Raw genomic sequence first — 17,374 nt, 5'->3', positions numbered from 1 at the left:
GCTTTATTGGTGAACTTTTGATGTGGAATGATGCCTGAGTCTGTCTCTAGTAACACCTACCATATTGGCTAGCATTTTTTTTAATGTATACTTTATACATTATGATACCCCTATACACACTGTTTAAAGTACCGATAACAAAATATTTTATTGAATCTGACAACTTTATGATGATGACAATGCTTCATCAAACAGTGGAAGAAAAATTGTAGCAAAAATTTGCTCCAACATTTACACTTTTGATTGCCAGTGATCCTCCAATGACAAGCGCAAGCCATGTAGTCACACAGCTTGTATCACCATCGCAAAGCTCCTTTTGCTCTTAATGTATTATTATGAGCAAACCACGTAATAAATTGTTAGTTAAATTTAATAAGTACAACCATTTAAAACATTGCTAGTTAAATTTAATTGTTTTAAATAAAGTTATTCCAGTGTTTTGATAAATTTTCTGCCAAACCATTAAATAATTTTATAAAAACTCATGAATTTTTCATCTTCATTTAATTTGGTTTACATTAAAATAAGCATGTTGTAATTAATATAACGATAAAAATACATATAGTTTGAAATAAAATACAAAAAATATGAGTGCCCAGTTCTTTTGTATTCGACTGTCTGATCGCAAATCTGGTTAGTTAAATTTTATGAGCAAAACCATGTAATAAATTGTTAGTTTAATTTTATGAGCAAAACCATGTAATAAATTGTTAGTTTAATTTTATGAGCAAAACCATGTAATAAATTGTTAGTTTAATTTTATGAGCAAAACCATGTAATAAAATAAATTGTTAGTTTAATTTTATGAGCAAAGCCATGTAATAGATTTAAGTTTAATTCGTTCTATCAATAAATGGTATTCCAGCATTTTGATAAATTTTCTGCCAATCATTAAAATTAAATGATAAGTTGACTTAAAAGTGCTCATAAGTTTTTGATCTCGTTTAACTTGGTTTATGTTAAAATAAGCATATTGAAATTAATATGACAACAAAAATACATACAGTTTAAAATAAAAATATGAATGTCCAGTTCTTTTGTCTTCGACAGTACTCAATGAAAATCTGGACAGTGGGAAACTTTGTGGCATTGGGCAGATGTGCATGGGGTTAATATAAAATGAAAAAATATAAAACAAGATGTACATAAATACAGCAAAACTAAATATTTTTTCTTAACTTTTATGAAGTAAAAGCTCTATGTTTCTAAACTGTGAGCACCAATATCTCTTGTCAACAGTGACTCTGTCAGCGAAGGATTGGTATGTTTAATGAATTAAATACTATAATTAAAACTAGACTGTTTTTCATAAATTATTTAAATCTTATAACAATACCATTTAGATTGCTCTGGTGTGCAAAGGAGTGAAGAAATATCTGCAGGAAGTATTGCCGGTTTGATAAAGCCAGAAAAACCACTGGTCTCATCCTGAAGAGCGCTTACTGAGAAAACTAGAATATAAAAACAAAATTATGATATATATCATATAATGTTGACTTATATATTATTGTATATTATTTACTTGATGTATATAGGAATGATTCAACATCTAGCTGATTAAGTGATTCAACTCCACAATTTTGTAAATTTTTCACAGTGAGTTGAAGCGATTTGAAAGAATTTAAAGGAATTGTCGAGGATAGTTTGCAAGACAAAATCTGGCCACGATTTTCAATCGATTGAAGTCCTAACCAAACTAAATGATGTAAACTTCGAGGGTAGTGCACCTCAAAAGAACGACCTGAAAATCATTTTTAATCATACAATTAACGAACAAATACAATAAAAAACAATAATGATAATTAAAAAATTAATGCTTACTGCATAAAGAATTTTTCAAATTATCTAATGATGGAAATGACTGAGGAATTTTAACAAACACGTTGGAATTCACAAAAAACGAACTCATTTGTTGATCATCCCTGCCAGAAACATATGCCTAAAACAGAAACACCGTTTATAATTTAGAAATAAATTCCAAACATTTTGGAATTTTTTTAACTTATAAAAAAAGATACCTTAGTAATATGAATAAAGTCACGGATAGTTTGTATTTTTTTAAGACATAAAACACAATATTAATCTATACAAAAAATTATAAAATCTAACAAAAAATCAATAATAATCAAATTAACCTTCCATTAGTAATTACACAATTATGATACCTAAGCTAGGTAACATGGGGGTGACATATAGAAGGAAAAACATAAGGAAAAACAATGTTATTTTATGTGTGGTGATTAGTGACCGTTAATCGATATTTATTTAGAAATCGTGAGATGCGGTCTGGTGTGATGTAGGTTTCAGAAAAACATTTTCTTTATCGTGCCAACATTTCGATCTTTATTGAGATCATCTTCAGGGCTCAAAGTGTTTGTCTTCTGTGTAATTGTGCCATTGTTGCGTGTCATGTCGAGAGTGCCCAGGCACTTTGAGCCCTGAAGATGATCTCAATAAAGATCGAAACGTTGGCACGATAAAGAAAATGTTTTTCTGAAACCTACATCACACCAGACCGCATCTCACGATTTCTAAATAAATAAATATTATTTTAAGTGAAACCATTTATTTAAACATTTATATTTCTAAGTTTTTTAGACACAAATTAAAATTGTGAAATCGTTTCTTGAAGCTGTCAGTACACACCTCTATCTAATGATCACTGCATTTCATGCTAGTTTTGAGTATTTCATGCAGTTTTGTTTTGTCGTTGGGATATGGGCAAAAGTGATGTATTGATTGTTTTTCGAGTTTTAAAGGAAATTTTTGCCCTTTTTATTTTTCCAGTGACTCCCCCCCCCAAAGAAAACTTTCAACAACTTGTACAAGTTGACGTTGCAAATTTGTGTTGAGCCGACATTCCACATGAGGCTAGAAATGCTGGTGAGCCAAGTTTCACAGTATTTTCCTTTTGAGATTTTTCTTGTGGGTACGCTATTTTGTGCTATACCAATGAATTTATACCAGCTTGATCAGTCGTTCTAATGAAAATGCAAAGGGGCCAGTGTCTTGTGTATTGTGAAACACTGTATGTCATTTTTTCAAATGTATCCCTCCCCTTAGTACTACTGTAAAATCTACAATTTTTGGTGTCTTGGTGACTTCACATATGAAAAATTTCATCTCTTCACATTTATGAAATTTGACAAACGAGAATGGTTAACAGCAGTTACGTACCACTCCAAACACACAAAAATATTACAAACACTGGTAATCACAGCTGTCAACAATATCAATGGAATGCTTCTAATCCCTGGAATTGCTTCTAAATGAGAATCGCAAGCTCCAAGGACGGGTCTGCCATGTGTACCAATGTAACAGTAAAAAATAGCAAAAATGTAGACGAGTAGGAATAATACTCATCATCCCCATAACCAACGGAAGGTTAAAGATATTTATACTTAGTCTCATACGAAGCTCAATATTATTAAAACTATAAAATGTATTTCATAATGATTGATTGACAATTCTTAGTTGTGACTAAAGCCCAGATTTGTATGCAATTGCACATTTTGCTAACAGTTATGAATGACACTTATGACCATGGTAATCTAAAATTTCATCGCACCTCCTTGGTACAATGATTTTAAATTTAATTCTGCACATTTAAAGAATATTGTAAATTTGAAACATTTTTGAATACTTAAAAAAATAAAATAGGTAATTAAGAACATGAGAAGAAACAAACAAGTAGAAAATTTCTTGGGATTGGTTAAATTGCCAAGAACAAAGAAATAAGCAAAAGCACAATATCTCGAAATAATCTGCATCATTTTTGAAGTCCCTATTTCCAAAAGATCTAGTCTTTAGTTTTTGTCTTGCCTGAAGAACTGTTTTTTCTAAAGTTTTGTTTTTCATCATTTGGAATACAAAAATAGACAATTCCAAAACCCCTTTCATATTTTCAACCTAGAAACTTAAAAAAAAGAAAATAATAATAATTCAAATAATGAGCTTAAAGTGCATATTCAAATTCTTCTAAAATAGCTTGGATTTATCTTTTCAAAACAAAACCGAAATTTTTCTCTATCTCTGTAGAAATTAAAATCTCCATCAATGCATTAATTATGTTACGAAAGATATGAATAACATCTTAACAACAATACTAAACTGACTGGATTTGATTTTAAGTTCTTTTAAGAAATTTCCCATTAACTATGTCGATACGTAAAATTTTTTTTGGAAGTACAAATATTTTGTTATGTAAAAAAACATTGTAGTTTTACAAACTCTAACTTTGAAAGGTATCTCATTGTCCATTTAAATTCAAATAATGTACTTAATTAAGCCTAATTATTTATTTTAAATCATATCGTTTTTGTTTTACCGAAATTTTTCTGTTCTATTTACTTTCAAAATGAATAAGTATGAGGCGAAAAATAAAACACTATGCCTTGTTGTATAAGTTAGTGATTAGTTGGTGATTTTCTCTGACATTCATGCTGTGTATTTAATATTTTTAGAGCAAATTAGAATATATATTTTGAAGGTTTATTTAGTGCATATATGACAATTTTCATTGCATATAAATCCAGGCTCTAGGTATAACATAGGTATAAACCGCTTGTAACTGAATGATACTACTATAATTAGAAGATGTATTTTGGTTTATCATAACATAAATACTATTGAGTGAACGTGAATAATGTTAAAGAAAAAATTCAAAACTTTTCAGTATTACTTACTTTATAGATTTGTCCTCTCCAGTCACTTGTCGTGTAATGATTTATCTTGTCAATAAATGTTTTCTGAGTCTGCGATTCTTGGCTCATTGCCTTGAGAACATGAGTGGCTTGAACAAGCCTGCACATTCCTTCGTGTGACCAATACCCGACAAGTTTCCTATGTGAATCTTTGAGTGAGAGGCACCAAACAGCATCACAGCTTGGAGGTTCGACAGTTGCAAGCAAGAAAAGAGGCCCTAGAGCTTTTTTTACATCCTTCCAGATTGAATTTTCCTTTTTGGCTTGTTTCATTAGCAGTAATGCCAAGTAGAAGGCCAGTTGGGCTGAAACGTGCTTCAAAAATTCGTTGTACATTTCTGGCGCTTTCACAATTTGTTTGTATGCCTGATTCAGGATTTGATCTAAACTATATTAAAAACACAACAAAAATATATAATTCAAAGTTTGTTTCATGTAATCACAATTACATGAAAATTTGTAAAAGTCAATAAAATAAAAATATCTATATACAGTGAAAGTCCCTTAACAGACACCTCTAAAAAGCAGACTGTATTCTGAATCTAAAACTATGCCAAAACGGACTTTTCTTCTTCTGAAAAACGCCACTTCCACTATGTGTTTTGTCCATGTGTTTTTCTCAAAGTACTTAATTTTCATTATGCAACTTTGCGAACATGTTTATGCACTTCTTCAGTATGACTGGATTTTGGTGCGATATCAAATATGCCTCCTGACATGCATTTGACACTTAAAGAAAAAATTGATATAATTTAAGAAACTATTGTAACCATTTCTAAAGAGTCACTGAGGGACCTCAATATAACTGAAAATTCAGTGAATGTCAAAAATAAAATTTTAAATACAAAAAAAGCCTAATAGAAAATTACAATTAAAAAATGAAAATTTTATGTCTTCAATTTGAACATTTTTTTTATCTTCTTTTGTGTTTAATAAATCATTTTCAAAATCAGTAAATATGACTTTAATTATTGATTATGGCCTATCTTTTAATATTAAACTTTGAACAATAACTCTTCGGCAAAAAGTGGCCACCTCTATATAGCAGACAATATTCCATTTTCCAGAAGTGTCCACTATGCAGACGTATCACTGTATATAAAATAAGGAAATGTGTTGCCAGTTAACTCATTCATGACTGCAACTCTCAGAATTCACAGAAAAAAAAATCAATTAGCTATAATAATTGAACAGATTGGGTAGTAGATAAATTTCATTGTGTATGAGTTATAACTTATAAGAAGCAAAAGAAAAAGTAATTTGAATTCATTAAATAAAACAATTAGCTATCAATCTAATTGAATAGATTTAAGCAATACGAGATACATTCATTCATAAAAGGTTTGTTCCAACACAAATCCAAACCATCAGCAAACTGGCGGGTGAATGCGTAGTTGAGTTTGGGTGTTCCAACACACTAGAAACACATATTCAAACTGTCAGATGGCCGTTTTCATCAAAACAACTTAAGAATTGGACTGGCAATTAGAAACCTGCGGAGATGATTCCCACACTTTCATTCTTGTCAAATCAAAAATTCTTACTTATTACTAGAACCCAGATTTATATGCAATAAAACTCCTCAAATATGCAATATTTTGTGAACTCAAAAAACCTCAAATATTCTATTTAATTTGCTATCATAAATGTATGTAATGTTGTGTGGTGATTAGTGACCGTTATTATTCAGAAATCGTGAGATGCGGTCTGGTGTGATGTAGGTTTCAGAAAAACGAATGCTTTTTTCCAATCTCAGACTACTATAGTCAAACGGTGCCTCTGTATGGTTTGTAATTGTAAACATTAAAATGTTTTGGGTCATAAATGGAATTTGAGAATGAAAATATTTTAAAAAATTAAATTTTGTAGCCCTCATATTGTTACCTAAAATTTCACTTTTTAATATAAGGTTCTACTTCGTCTTCAACTATTATTCAGAAATCGTGATATGCGGTCTGTTGTGATGTAGGTTTCAGAAAAACATTTTCTTTATCCTGCCAACGTTTCGATCTTTATTGAGATCATCTTCAGGGCNGAATCGGACCATGGACAATATGAACTTTTTTGTTCATTTTAGGGTGAAGAATCTACTGGAGAAGTTTGTAGCACGAGTAGCAATTCACCCTGTATATAAATCTTGCTATCAACTGGAACTCCGTATAGGAGTACGCCAATTAGCTTCCACCAGAAGGAACGACAATTTTCAAATTTTTTCTTTTACAGATTTGAATGATTTTTTATTAAATTATTATATTATTTTATCTTTATATTTCCGAAATTAGTTTAGTTTTTTTAAGGAAAGTTACTAGTTTGTTTATTTGGTCGAAGTCATCACCAAGCGAGTCTTTTAGATTGGTTGGAATTTCCAACCGATGACTTTCTGCTACATATTTTTTGCAATTTGTCAAAATGTGTTTCACTGTTATTCTTTCTGCACAAACATCACAAAGCGGAGTCTCTTTTTTTGCCATAAGATAAGAATGAGTAAGCCTACAATGACCAATTCTAAGCCTAGCAAGGACAACTTCTTCATGCCTGGAACTTCTATGAGATGAGGCCCAAGGTTTTACACTATTTTTTATCTCCCTCAGTTTGACATTAGAAGTCGTTTCCCACTCCGTTTGCCATAACTGCCAAGACTTTCTTTTATGCCAAGCTGCCACATCGGATTTTGGTGTTTTTGTAGTTTTAACTCCATTAAGGATGGCCAGTTTTGCCAAATGGTCCACCTTCTCATTGCCAAATATTCCACAATGTCCAGGAATTCACATGAAAACTACTCTAGAAATGTAAGATTAAAACAGTCTTTAAAATATACAAAAACGAAAGTGGCTTTCAGTCTGAATTTGCGTGAACTCTCAATAATCAAACATTGGCACCAAGCGCAATCTGGACATCCACATAAAAATTGGTACATGTGTTGTTCTGATGCTGATGATGATGAGCTGAAAGCACTGGCCCGGCGAATCGGCGTCCATATAAGGACGCTGTTTTGCCCTGGAAGCCGTTTTAAATGTATATTTCTTCGAGGGGACACCGAGTTGATAGGAAGATGTATATATATATTTTTTGCATTGTATACATTCACTTTTTCACATCCTAAATGTATTTGTTAAATGTAAACAATGTTTGTAAATCCCAGGCCCTGAAGATGATCTCAATAAAGATCGAAACGTTGGCAGGATAAAGAAAATGTTTTTCTGAAACCTACATCACAACAGACCGCATATCACGATTTCTGAATAATAGTTGAAGACGAAGTAGAACCTTATATTAAAAAGTGAAATTTTAGGTAACAATATGAGGGCTACAAAATTTAATTTTTTAAAATATTTTCATTCTCAAATTCCATTTATGACCCAAAACATTTTAATGTTTACAATTACAAACCATACAGAGGCACCGTTTGACTATAGTAGTCTGAGATTGGAAAAAAGCATTCTAATCAAGTTAACAATTCATGATCACTTGATGGTAGGGTAAGCACAGTCAATCATTCATGGATTAGTTGGCAACTAGTTTATAATTTTGTGTTGGAACAAACCTATCCTAATTTTGTGATAAACGATTGTGTAAAATAACATGAAAAGTAAAATGAAAGTAAAAACGTACTTGAAAACTGCTTCTGTACATTCTGTGATTTCAGTTGTATTTTGAGCGACTTCACTCAATGTAAGGGCACAAATCCGGTTGAGGGAGCAAAACCAATGGATATAAAAAATCCAATCGCATTTGCTGGTGTTTTTCTCAGAATATACCTTCGCAAGAAAAAAAATTATTATTTCAGTTTTAAAATTACAAAAGTGTAACAAATAGCATTACCTTGCATACGTGATTAACGCACTGATACCAAGCAAGGCAGTTGCTGTGGACTTGTCTAGACTCTATTTCAAGAGTGTGGTTGTAAGCCTGTACAATGCGTCCGGAATCTACTTGAAGCATCAGCCATTTTATTCTGATGTTAACATCATTCGGCCTAGCTTTTAGTTCAGCTTCAAAAATAAAGTCAACACAATTAAATTAATGATACAATCAAACAGGACATTGTTCTTACCGAGTAAAAGACCCTCTAAATCATTAGACGTTCCGTTCATATTGGCTGTTAGCAACCGTTCCTTGAGTTTAAAAACAACAGGTTCGTGCGGAAATAATTGAGATGCCTTCTCAACCCAATACTTAGCCATCGCTGAATCAAATTCCACATCTTTATCACAGAGCAAATCACATACTGGAAATAAAAATACAAGGTTTGATATCATAGATTTCAAAAGCTAAATCACCAAAACTAACTTTTAAGCACCAGATCCATTTGATTAGCCTCCAACTGCAATGACTTTTTGTAAGCTGTCAAAGCGTTATTAATTTGATTCAGGCCTTCGCAAGCTTGGCCTAAAAGTTTGTATCCAATGGCTGAGTCGGGTTTCTCAGACAGGTACATTGTCACAAATCGTTTCGCCGAATCATAATCTTGCAATTTGTAGTAAAGCTGTGCAATGCTACAGCATCGCAAATTTCGCTGCAACAGAAAAATAACAGAATGAAGTACAACTGTGATTCATAAACCATTAAAATGTTCTACTTTGTTTAATTAAATTTATTTATTATTTTTTATAAAAATGAATTTTAATTTGATTCCGTCTTATTGAGTGACATGGATGAGGGGTCAGACCATAAATGTTTTCCTTCCAATAATTTTCATATAAAATTTCAAGGGCAATGACAGCATTTGAATAAAAAAACGCAAGATTGGCAAATATTCGACAATTTTTGAAAATTTTAAGATTTTTGCCAGGTGCAATAGTTGGGTTGTTTGCATTCTCCTGAGTTTATCTTTTTAGTAGGCACAAAAGGACAATAAGGCAGAAAGAATAATTGGAAATAGCAAAGCTACAAGTTCATCACCCTGCAGACCACACAGAATAGTCCCAAATAAATCAAATATTCAAACTTCAAGACACACTGATAAAACTATGTAGAATTGACTCCTGATATTTCAAAACACAAGGACCACAAAATAATTCAAATTAACAAGAACTTCGAATTATCAAGAGGATAGAAAAATTATTAAGAGTTGATATGCATTTTTGAAGGTTCTTACTTAAATTGTACATATATAAAACACAACAAAAATAATGAAACAGTGGGTCAACTGTAGAAGTGATGATGCAGTATTAAAAAAAAAATCATAAAATAGTTTTGCTTGAATGTGGCCTGGCGTTCTTATCTAAATGATTTCCAAAGTGATCATTCCTAAGATCACATTGACAAAACCCAACTCTGAACATGACAATCTAGGAAAAATTAGGCTTCAAGGAAGTACATATATATGTAGAAATTTAGAGGAAATTATAAAAAAAGTTCAAAATATAAAGAGAGGAAGTGGCTCCATTTCAATTAATAGAATGCTCTCTCTTCACCTGTTACAAAAAATATTTTATTTAAAGAATGTATCAAAATTCACAGCATTTTTCGATTTACCAAAATAACCTGCTGACAAGTTTGTATTATCAAGAAATTTGAATTATCAAGTTTCAAATTAACAAGTCAACTGTATTTATTTTATTTATTTTCACTGCCGATACAAATCTTACAGGTGGATCAAAATGAACAAATACTATTGAACTGCCCACAACTAATGTTTAGTATTCAATTTTGACTGCGATTGACTACTTAATATACTAAATAACCACAAAAAGATGATGAAACGCTTCTGACACAGACCAATAAAGCAGGCCTAAGCAGAAAAAATGATCAGATATAATCATACAACTCCACAACTGATTAGTGTGATATGTTAACTAAGGAATCATAAATTAACAAACCAGCCAGCGGATAGACTAACTCAGCTAAACCCTCCTACCTACCTGGCAGACAATGCAGCAACAACAGGCAGTCCAAATTGAAACGATCAAACCACATGTACATCACCCTGCAAACACTGAATAAGAAATCTCATAAAATATCAAACGTGTATTTAAAAAAAGAAAAAGAAAGTCGATCAACTTCAACGGGTTACATTCTGCCGCCTTAACACTCATCATCAAATTTGACCACAAGGTGGCTGAGCAGCTAAAGCTTATCTAGCTTTTGTAATAATAATAATAATAATAATAATAATCCAGAGACTCATTAGAATGCGAATAGCAATTATTATTCAAAGGTTTGTCCTCAAGAATCTCTGATAGTTGTCTAGCAGGCAGTATTGTCTTCTGGCCTGGTCGTATTTAACACTATTCCCGATTACGTGTCTTTCTGTTACCAACTCCCTATATAAGAGGCAAATAGGAGGCGATTCTCCAGCCATCAGATACCCATGGGTGAGCCTGCAGTGCCCTATTCTCAGACGAGTCAATACGGTTTCTTCCTGTTTCGTTGCCCGGCAAGAAGAATTCAACTTCCCATAAACTTCTTTAAAAGATAAAATAATTTATTTAAAAAAATTTTACGCCTGGCAGGATACATGGCAGCTGGGATGTATCAGCAATTTTGAGCAATCATGGAAATCAGACAGTAATAACATGCTGCCGATCATTATATAAAGATTAATACAGATAGGTCATATATCTATGCGACACACAACCGTCGGTTGTTAGTTAAAGAGAGTTAAACGAAGCAGAATCAATTATTACGTAATTGTGCATTTTATTAAAAAAAAAAAAAAAAAAAAAAAAAAAACGACGAATAAATTATTATAATGTCGTGTAGGTTGCCGCATAAGTGTTTTAATGGATTTTCATAGTTTACCTCTTTATCATTTTTCACTTTACGAAGGACATTGTGGACGTGCCGATCAACGTCCGCTTTGCTCCTGAACATGTTGAAAGCAGACGGCTTAAAATAATTTAAAAAAAGAGAAATCTAAATGAATTTTTCTACAACATTTATAACCGATCGAGTCTCAACGTGTCAGCTATTTCACCACTGTCGAAACGAGTTAAAGTTCGACCAACGGCGAGCCCGATTGTCCACCATGACTACAGCATCATGGCGGTAAAATTGGGCAAAATCGTTGAAATCCGTTTTTCCCTTTATAACGCATTTAAAATAATTGAAAAATTTATAAAACAGAAAATAAACATTCATTCAATTAGAGTATCTCGAATTTCAATTAGTATTTTTAGTTGTGTAAATTAGGAGGGGCCACCTCTGACAATTCATTATAATTTTTTTCCGGCAAAAATAAAACATGTACAATATTTTTACTTTATAAAACAAAACTGCCTTTTGTTAAAAAAAAAGTACGCTTAATTTATGTTGATCAAATGCTTTAAGCTACTTTTAAACGAAAAAATTACCAAATAATAAAATAAAATATTCTGAGTAAACAATTCGACAACTTCCATAAATCATTTTATATGATTTTGTTTTTCAAAAAAAATCGTCTATAATAAAATCGAAAGAATTTCAATAATTATTAATCCAGCATCATTTAAAAAAAAAGTCGAAGTATCGAATCTGGAAAGATCGATTCATACTGTTAACGGTCCTTTCCTTTTTGTCTTCTTTTTAAGTTCTCTATTTCGTTGTCACTATTTAGTGATTTTCATGTATTTTATGCCATTTGTGTACATGTCCGTTGGACTTGTAAATCATGAATAAGTCGAAAATTTTACTTAGTGATATAAATCACTCCAATGAAGGTACGTACTTATTTTTTGTATCTCCATAGTTTGTAATTGAGTGAATGTTTATTATACTCGTTAAAAAAATGTTTACAATGAGTAAATATTTTATGAAATCTGCAGCTCAGTTTAAAAGTACTTGGTATGATCAAGCATATGCATATATAAAAACACGTGCCAAGATATGGGATGAAAAATAAATGCCTACCAGTTTGTTAAAAGGAGAAAGATACCACATATTAACTACTTAACCATTAGATTTTATAAAATATAAAGGAGTAAAACTTCAAGGTTTATTCGTGTACTATATAGGGCTCTATTTGAAGTTCCACATAAATTCATTTGTCTATTATATAGAAAGGGAAAAGTTGTTGGGGTGAAGTTTCAGTTGAAGCTTAGCTTTCACACAACAATCCAGTAGTTGGAGAAACAACCAGTCTTGCCTGAAAGTAGCCTATGGATCATCCTACCAATTTTCTTTATTTTTACGAAGATTTTTCCTTATTATGTACTGATATTACCTTCTCAGCATTTGACTCTAGCCAAGCCACTTCACTCCTTTTAATTTTATCACTATACTCTTTAGATTTCATATCATACCAAAGGGCAAATATGAATTTCTTCAAATTGTAACACTTACTCAACAAGGTGACTGGTATGAAGGACAAATGCCAAGTTGTGTGTTCTCTGTTGAATCAACCAGTGAGCATAAGAACATGAACTTGTGATTCGTAATCATTTGCTATGTGGTTACACCACTTGACAACCATCAACTAGTTGCCAGTTAACCGCCTCGCCTGAAAGAAGCTTTAGGCAAGGAATATACAAACCTAGCAAGTAAGATCCTCTAATCCAAAGTTCTTACTCTGGAATATGGTACAATGATGAGTACACAGCGTTAGTAAAATGCCAAAATGCATCTGATACAATATGCATGAAAAAATAACCAATCCTCAATATAATTTTATATATTAAAACTACTCAAATATAAATTAAAATTATTTGTTTTAAAAACAGAAACTTTTATTAATGTAAATGCATTACCAATTGAACGTTTTTTTCCTTAAACAATACATTGATTGTGATTTGGGGTTTGCATGGTGTGATGAACTTGCAGTCTGGTCATTTCAGATCATTTTGCTGTTGGTGTTTTTTGGCTTTTTCTGTATCTTAAGTGGTGGGATTTTGCCAGCAAAAAAAGTACATATTTCCTTCAGACCCACTATTGAATCTACAATGTGTCAGACCAACATGCTCAGAAACAACTTAACAAATAAAACCATTGTTTGTTTTGTTTAAAAAAAAGTTAAATTTTTTCATAGTTTTAAATTTTAATAGTGCAGCACATTTTTATAACGACAGTAAAATTCAAGAGAAGAGAGAGGCCATGAAAATAAAAACTCATCATATTTTGTTTACATTTTCAGATAAAGGAGCCATTGAAGACTATGAAGCAAAGAGTGAGGACATAAAAAAGTGATTTGCCAATTTAATATAAAATAATTATAAAAATAGACTTGTTTTAATCTTGTGTTTTGCAATTTCAGTTATACAAACATTTGTCAACGAGAAAGACAAGATTGGAAAAACGTTTACCATGTCCTTAAGCAGAGGAAGGAAAGACTGGAAACTGAAATGTACGTTGTAAATAGTAATTGTATATCCCCTGATAACATCATTCTGATTTGCAGCAAGTGCGAACCATGTGCCGAATTCGACTTCAGGTCTCATCTCAGCGAAGATATGCAGCGTTTTTTGTCAGAATGCGAACAGAGGGAAGATAAGAGTATTAAAGAAGTAAAGCGATTATTGGATCAAATCGATAATATTTGTCTCATTAACCTTGCATATGAACAACAAAGAAAGCAGCTCAGAATTATACAAAAGAACTTTCAAGATCGAATACACTGCTATCAGAGAGCAGCGATAATGAAAAATTTAGATAACGATTTTGATTTTAATTTAGAGAAATTTTGCGAATCCACAAACGATAGTCATGAACCGACCTTTTTGTTCAAATAAATATAAATAGAATTATTTGATAATTATTTTAGTAGCACTATTTCTTTGAGAGGGTTTTGTATAAAGAATTAATCATTAATGTAATACTACAAGTTTTAACATTTGTTTTCTTTTAAAATTTCTATCATTGTCAATTAAAGTTAAAAAAAAAAATCATTTGTGTATCACAAATGATTTTATAGCTGTAAATTTATGTATGATATTTTTAAAAAATGATACAATTTAAAATGTACATTTATTTACCTTTGGTAATGATCACATTTTTAAAGCTCTAAACTTATGTAGTTTAACCTAACATCTATACAAAAATATTTGTTCTCTTTGTACGACTATTATTTACAGAATATCAAATCGGCACTTACAAATTTAAAAAATATATATATAAACAGAATTATTTTTGACTAAAAAAATTTGCTAACAACAACAAAAATATGTTATTTTTTATCATGATGTGAAGGGATAGGAATAGGTTGTTTAAAATGAGAACCTTCAAGGTGTTTCATATAGGCAAGAAACGTCGTCCAGGCCAGACTGCAAATGCTGACAAATGGTACCCGATTTTTTTCAGAGATCATTGTATAATTGACTGTTTGTAGAACTGGCCAAACGCATACACCGACCTGAAACAAAATATAATATCGTATATTGCTAGAATGATATTTCACAAGAAATAAATTATATATATACATATATATATACATACATACATATATATACATATATATATATACATACATACATATATATATACATATATATACATACATANACATATACATACATACATATACATACATACATATACATACATACATATACATACATATATATACATATATATATATATATATATATATATATGGAGGATATGATACCTTGTATGTCGGTAAAAACTTATCAGAAACTTCTTCCTTCGCTTGGTCAGTCGTTTTTCCTTCGAGTAATGACATTAAAAAATAGAAGCTTATCATGGCAAATGGAGTGTACGTCACTTGTTCTATGAGAGCCTGAAAAATAATAAAAATTTAAAACTGTTATTAGAACATCGAACACAGATATGGGAGATGGGATTTAACAAGAAAATATAGTAAGAGTAAAAAAAAGGAATGAAGTCAAATATTTTTTTTTTAAACTATTTGTTTGAATATTAAATTAACAACCAATCAAAATACAGTGTTTGCCAGTAGAGTCTTCATTCAAAATGGAACCAAATCCAAATTAACTATGGCCTGAATCTCAACAGTTTCGGAGTTATTCCCCTTTTTCTGATTTCATGTCTACATTGATAACCAACCTCAGGATTATGGGGTGGTGGTGACTGGGGGAGAAGCAGAACTACACAGGCAGAGGAAAATTAACTTCTGTATTAAAAGCTAAGTTACAAGACTGGAGGGCTTTCTCTGTCTTAGCTGGTTTGGGCTGTTTCATGTTTTGGAATTTTGCCAGACCCAACACTGAAGATGGGGACTTATGAGTGGCTGACAGACCAAATTAGCAAATATGGACTGAAAAATTATCGAAATGACCAAATTATAATGAAATAGTTAGGTGTTTCTGATCATTTTTGTCTATCTTAGATGGTTTGGCCTGTTAAACGTTTTGGAATTTTGCCAGACCAACACTGAATATGGGGCCGGAACGTGTCTGACAGACCAAATCATACAAGATATATAGCATAATGAACAGAAACGACCAAACTACAAGTTCACTGCCCTGCAGACCCTTTAAGAAATCTCACAATACAATAATTTGGTACTCTGAGAATGGTATTTTTAGGTGTATTGGCTATAAACAGACATATTATGAAACAAAATTTCTAAATAAAAAGCTTGAGAAATCTGGTAATCTTAGAAAAGAAAAAGTCAAGAGATACAAGGCAACCCTTTGTTTTGGTTCTGCAAACAGTAACAAAACAGAGCGTCGTGCCGGTTGTGATAGTTTCAGAGTATGTAGTTATTAGAACTTTAAGGTTGAAGTTGAGTACGATTGCAATATTCTTAGGGCCCTCAAAGGGAATTTTGTAACTGAAAAAAAGTAAAATTACCTTTGAAAGGGCGGCGGAAAAGGTGTTTTGGGGCCACATGAACCTAGCAATTTTCATCCATATGTTGAGTGTGGGGGCGACATAGCAAGATCCATAAAGGCAGAACCTGCCGACACGCCATAAGTCGTACTCCTTCCTGCCTTCGATGTGCTGCTGAACGAGGCTTCCGATCGGCCATATGACCGCATAAGATGCCATGCCTCTGCTGATTGGGTACCGCTTGCTGAAATTCACGATTTTCCTCCATACGGCGGCGCCCCTTTTCGCCGACATCGCGATTCCCAACGACGGTACCTACAAATCAGACTATTGTAGCATAAACATGAACAACCGGCTGAGGCTCCGTTAGCTTGGTTCGAGTCTATAATTATCCCGGTTTGCTCTCGTGCTGGTCATTGTGAAATCCTTGAATTTACGTATGCACCGTTTTTGTAACATGGCAAATGCGTCAGATGATGAGGTTGCTATAGTGGAGGGGAGACAGAAACACATGGAATTGTCAACCGCTCGCATACAAATTACAAGCGCAACATGGTACCATACCCATATGCCCTTATGTCATCATCACTATTAGGTATCATTTCCAAATTTATTCGACTTCTTTTTCTTTTCTTTCTAATCTTTATTAACTAAAATTGATATTTTAGACACTTATAGTCTAAGAATTAGGAGTAGAATTGACTTTTATCATTAGGACAAAGCCTTTTATAGAATCGGACAAACACTTTTGACAACAATTAAAAATTTTTCAGCAAACAGAAAAAAGTTAAAAAAAGAAATAATACAAAATTATTACTGGATATTAAAAATGAGTACCAAAATCGTTAAACATTTCCAAATCAATCGAGTTTCTTGGACTGGTCAAGTTTTTGAATCCAGCTCTTGAATACTTTGAAAAATAACATCGAACTTATATTCCAAACAGGATTTATTCTTTTTTACGTAATGCCCTGTTTTAATTAAGATTTCTAAGTTGACAAATA

At 31.9% G+C, this 17,374-nt stretch overlaps 3 protein-coding genes across 4 annotated transcripts in view; 1 reads left to right on the top strand and 2 right to left on the bottom strand.

The window, feature by feature from the left end:
* LOC106661348 (E3 SUMO-protein ligase RanBP2-like) overlaps nt 1-11,905 on the bottom strand; it is a 29,611-nt gene extending 17,706 nt beyond the window's left edge. For both annotated transcript variants that reach the window (XM_024225575.1, XM_024225576.1), the window contains exons 1-9: nt 11,448-11,905; nt 8,994-9,219; nt 8,758-8,931; nt 8,526-8,695; nt 8,316-8,461; nt 4,686-5,091; nt 1,822-1,939; nt 1,523-1,741; nt 1,337-1,451 (exon numbers count right to left, since the gene is read on the bottom strand). In XM_024225575.1, the coding sequence (XP_024081343.1) occupies nt 1,337-1,451; nt 1,523-1,741; nt 1,822-1,939; nt 4,686-5,091; nt 8,316-8,461; nt 8,526-8,695; nt 8,758-8,931; nt 8,994-9,219; nt 11,448-11,519 (1,646 nt within the window). In that variant the 5' untranslated portion in view covers nt 11,520-11,905. The remainder of the gene's footprint in view (nt 1-1,336; nt 1,452-1,522; nt 1,742-1,821; nt 1,940-4,685; nt 5,092-8,315; nt 8,462-8,525; nt 8,696-8,757; nt 8,932-8,993; nt 9,220-11,447) is intronic.
* Nucleotides 11,906-12,162: 257 nt separating this feature from the next.
* Nucleotides 12,163-14,575, top strand: LOC106661497. The gene is made up of 4 exons (XM_014384944.2): nt 12,163-12,343; nt 13,753-13,801; nt 13,873-13,962; nt 14,017-14,575. The coding sequence occupies exons 1-4, from the start codon at nt 12,295-12,297 to the stop codon at nt 14,345-14,347; spliced, it is 519 nt and encodes a 172-aa protein (XP_014240430.1). The 5' UTR covers nt 12,163-12,294; the 3' UTR covers nt 14,348-14,575.
* LOC106661496 (PXMP2/4 family protein 4-like) lies at nt 14,564-16,843 on the bottom strand. Its single transcript, XM_014384941.2, has 3 exons — nt 16,392-16,843; nt 15,223-15,354; nt 14,564-14,967 (listed from the first exon to the last, which is right to left on the bottom strand). The coding sequence occupies exons 1-3, from the start codon at nt 16,662-16,664 to the stop codon at nt 14,782-14,784; spliced, it is 591 nt and encodes a 196-aa protein (XP_014240427.1). The 5' UTR covers nt 16,665-16,843; the 3' UTR covers nt 14,564-14,781.
* Nucleotides 16,844-17,374: the final 531 nt, after the last annotated feature.

Source organism: Cimex lectularius, unplaced genomic scaffold, assembly GCF_000648675.2.
Source record: "Cimex lectularius strain Harlan isolate CLEC.00 unplaced genomic scaffold, Clec_2.1 scaffold16, whole genome shotgun sequence".
Classification (NCBI taxonomy): Eukaryota; Metazoa; Arthropoda; class Insecta; order Hemiptera; family Cimicidae; genus Cimex; species Cimex lectularius.
The sequence above is the reverse complement of the archived record's forward strand: the minus strand, read 5'-3'. Positions and strand labels throughout refer to the sequence as shown.

Coding starts and splice junctions, on each gene's coding strand:
- LOC106661497 (XM_014384944.2), top strand. CDS start 12,295: ATGAATAAGTCGAAAATTTTACTTAGTGATATAAATCACTCCAATGAA. Junction 13,802..13,872: donor AAGAGTGAGGACATAAAAAA/GTGATTTGCCAA, acceptor TTGCAATTTCAG/TTATACAAACATTTGTCAAC. Junction 13,963..14,016: donor GAAAGACTGGAAACTGAAAT/GTACGTTGTAAA, acceptor TCTGATTTGCAG/CAAGTGCGAACCATGTGCCG.
- LOC106661496 (XM_014384941.2), bottom strand. CDS start 16,664: ATGTCGGCGAAAAGGGGCGCCGCCGTATGGAGGAAAATCGTGAATTTC. Junction 15,355..16,391: donor TTTCCGCCGCCCTTTCAAAG/GTAATTTTACTT, acceptor ATTATTTTTCAG/GCTCTCATAGAACAAGTGAC. Junction 14,968..15,222: donor AGTTTTTACCGACATACAAG/GTATCATATCCT, acceptor ATTTTGTTTCAG/GTCGGTGTATGCGTTTGGCC.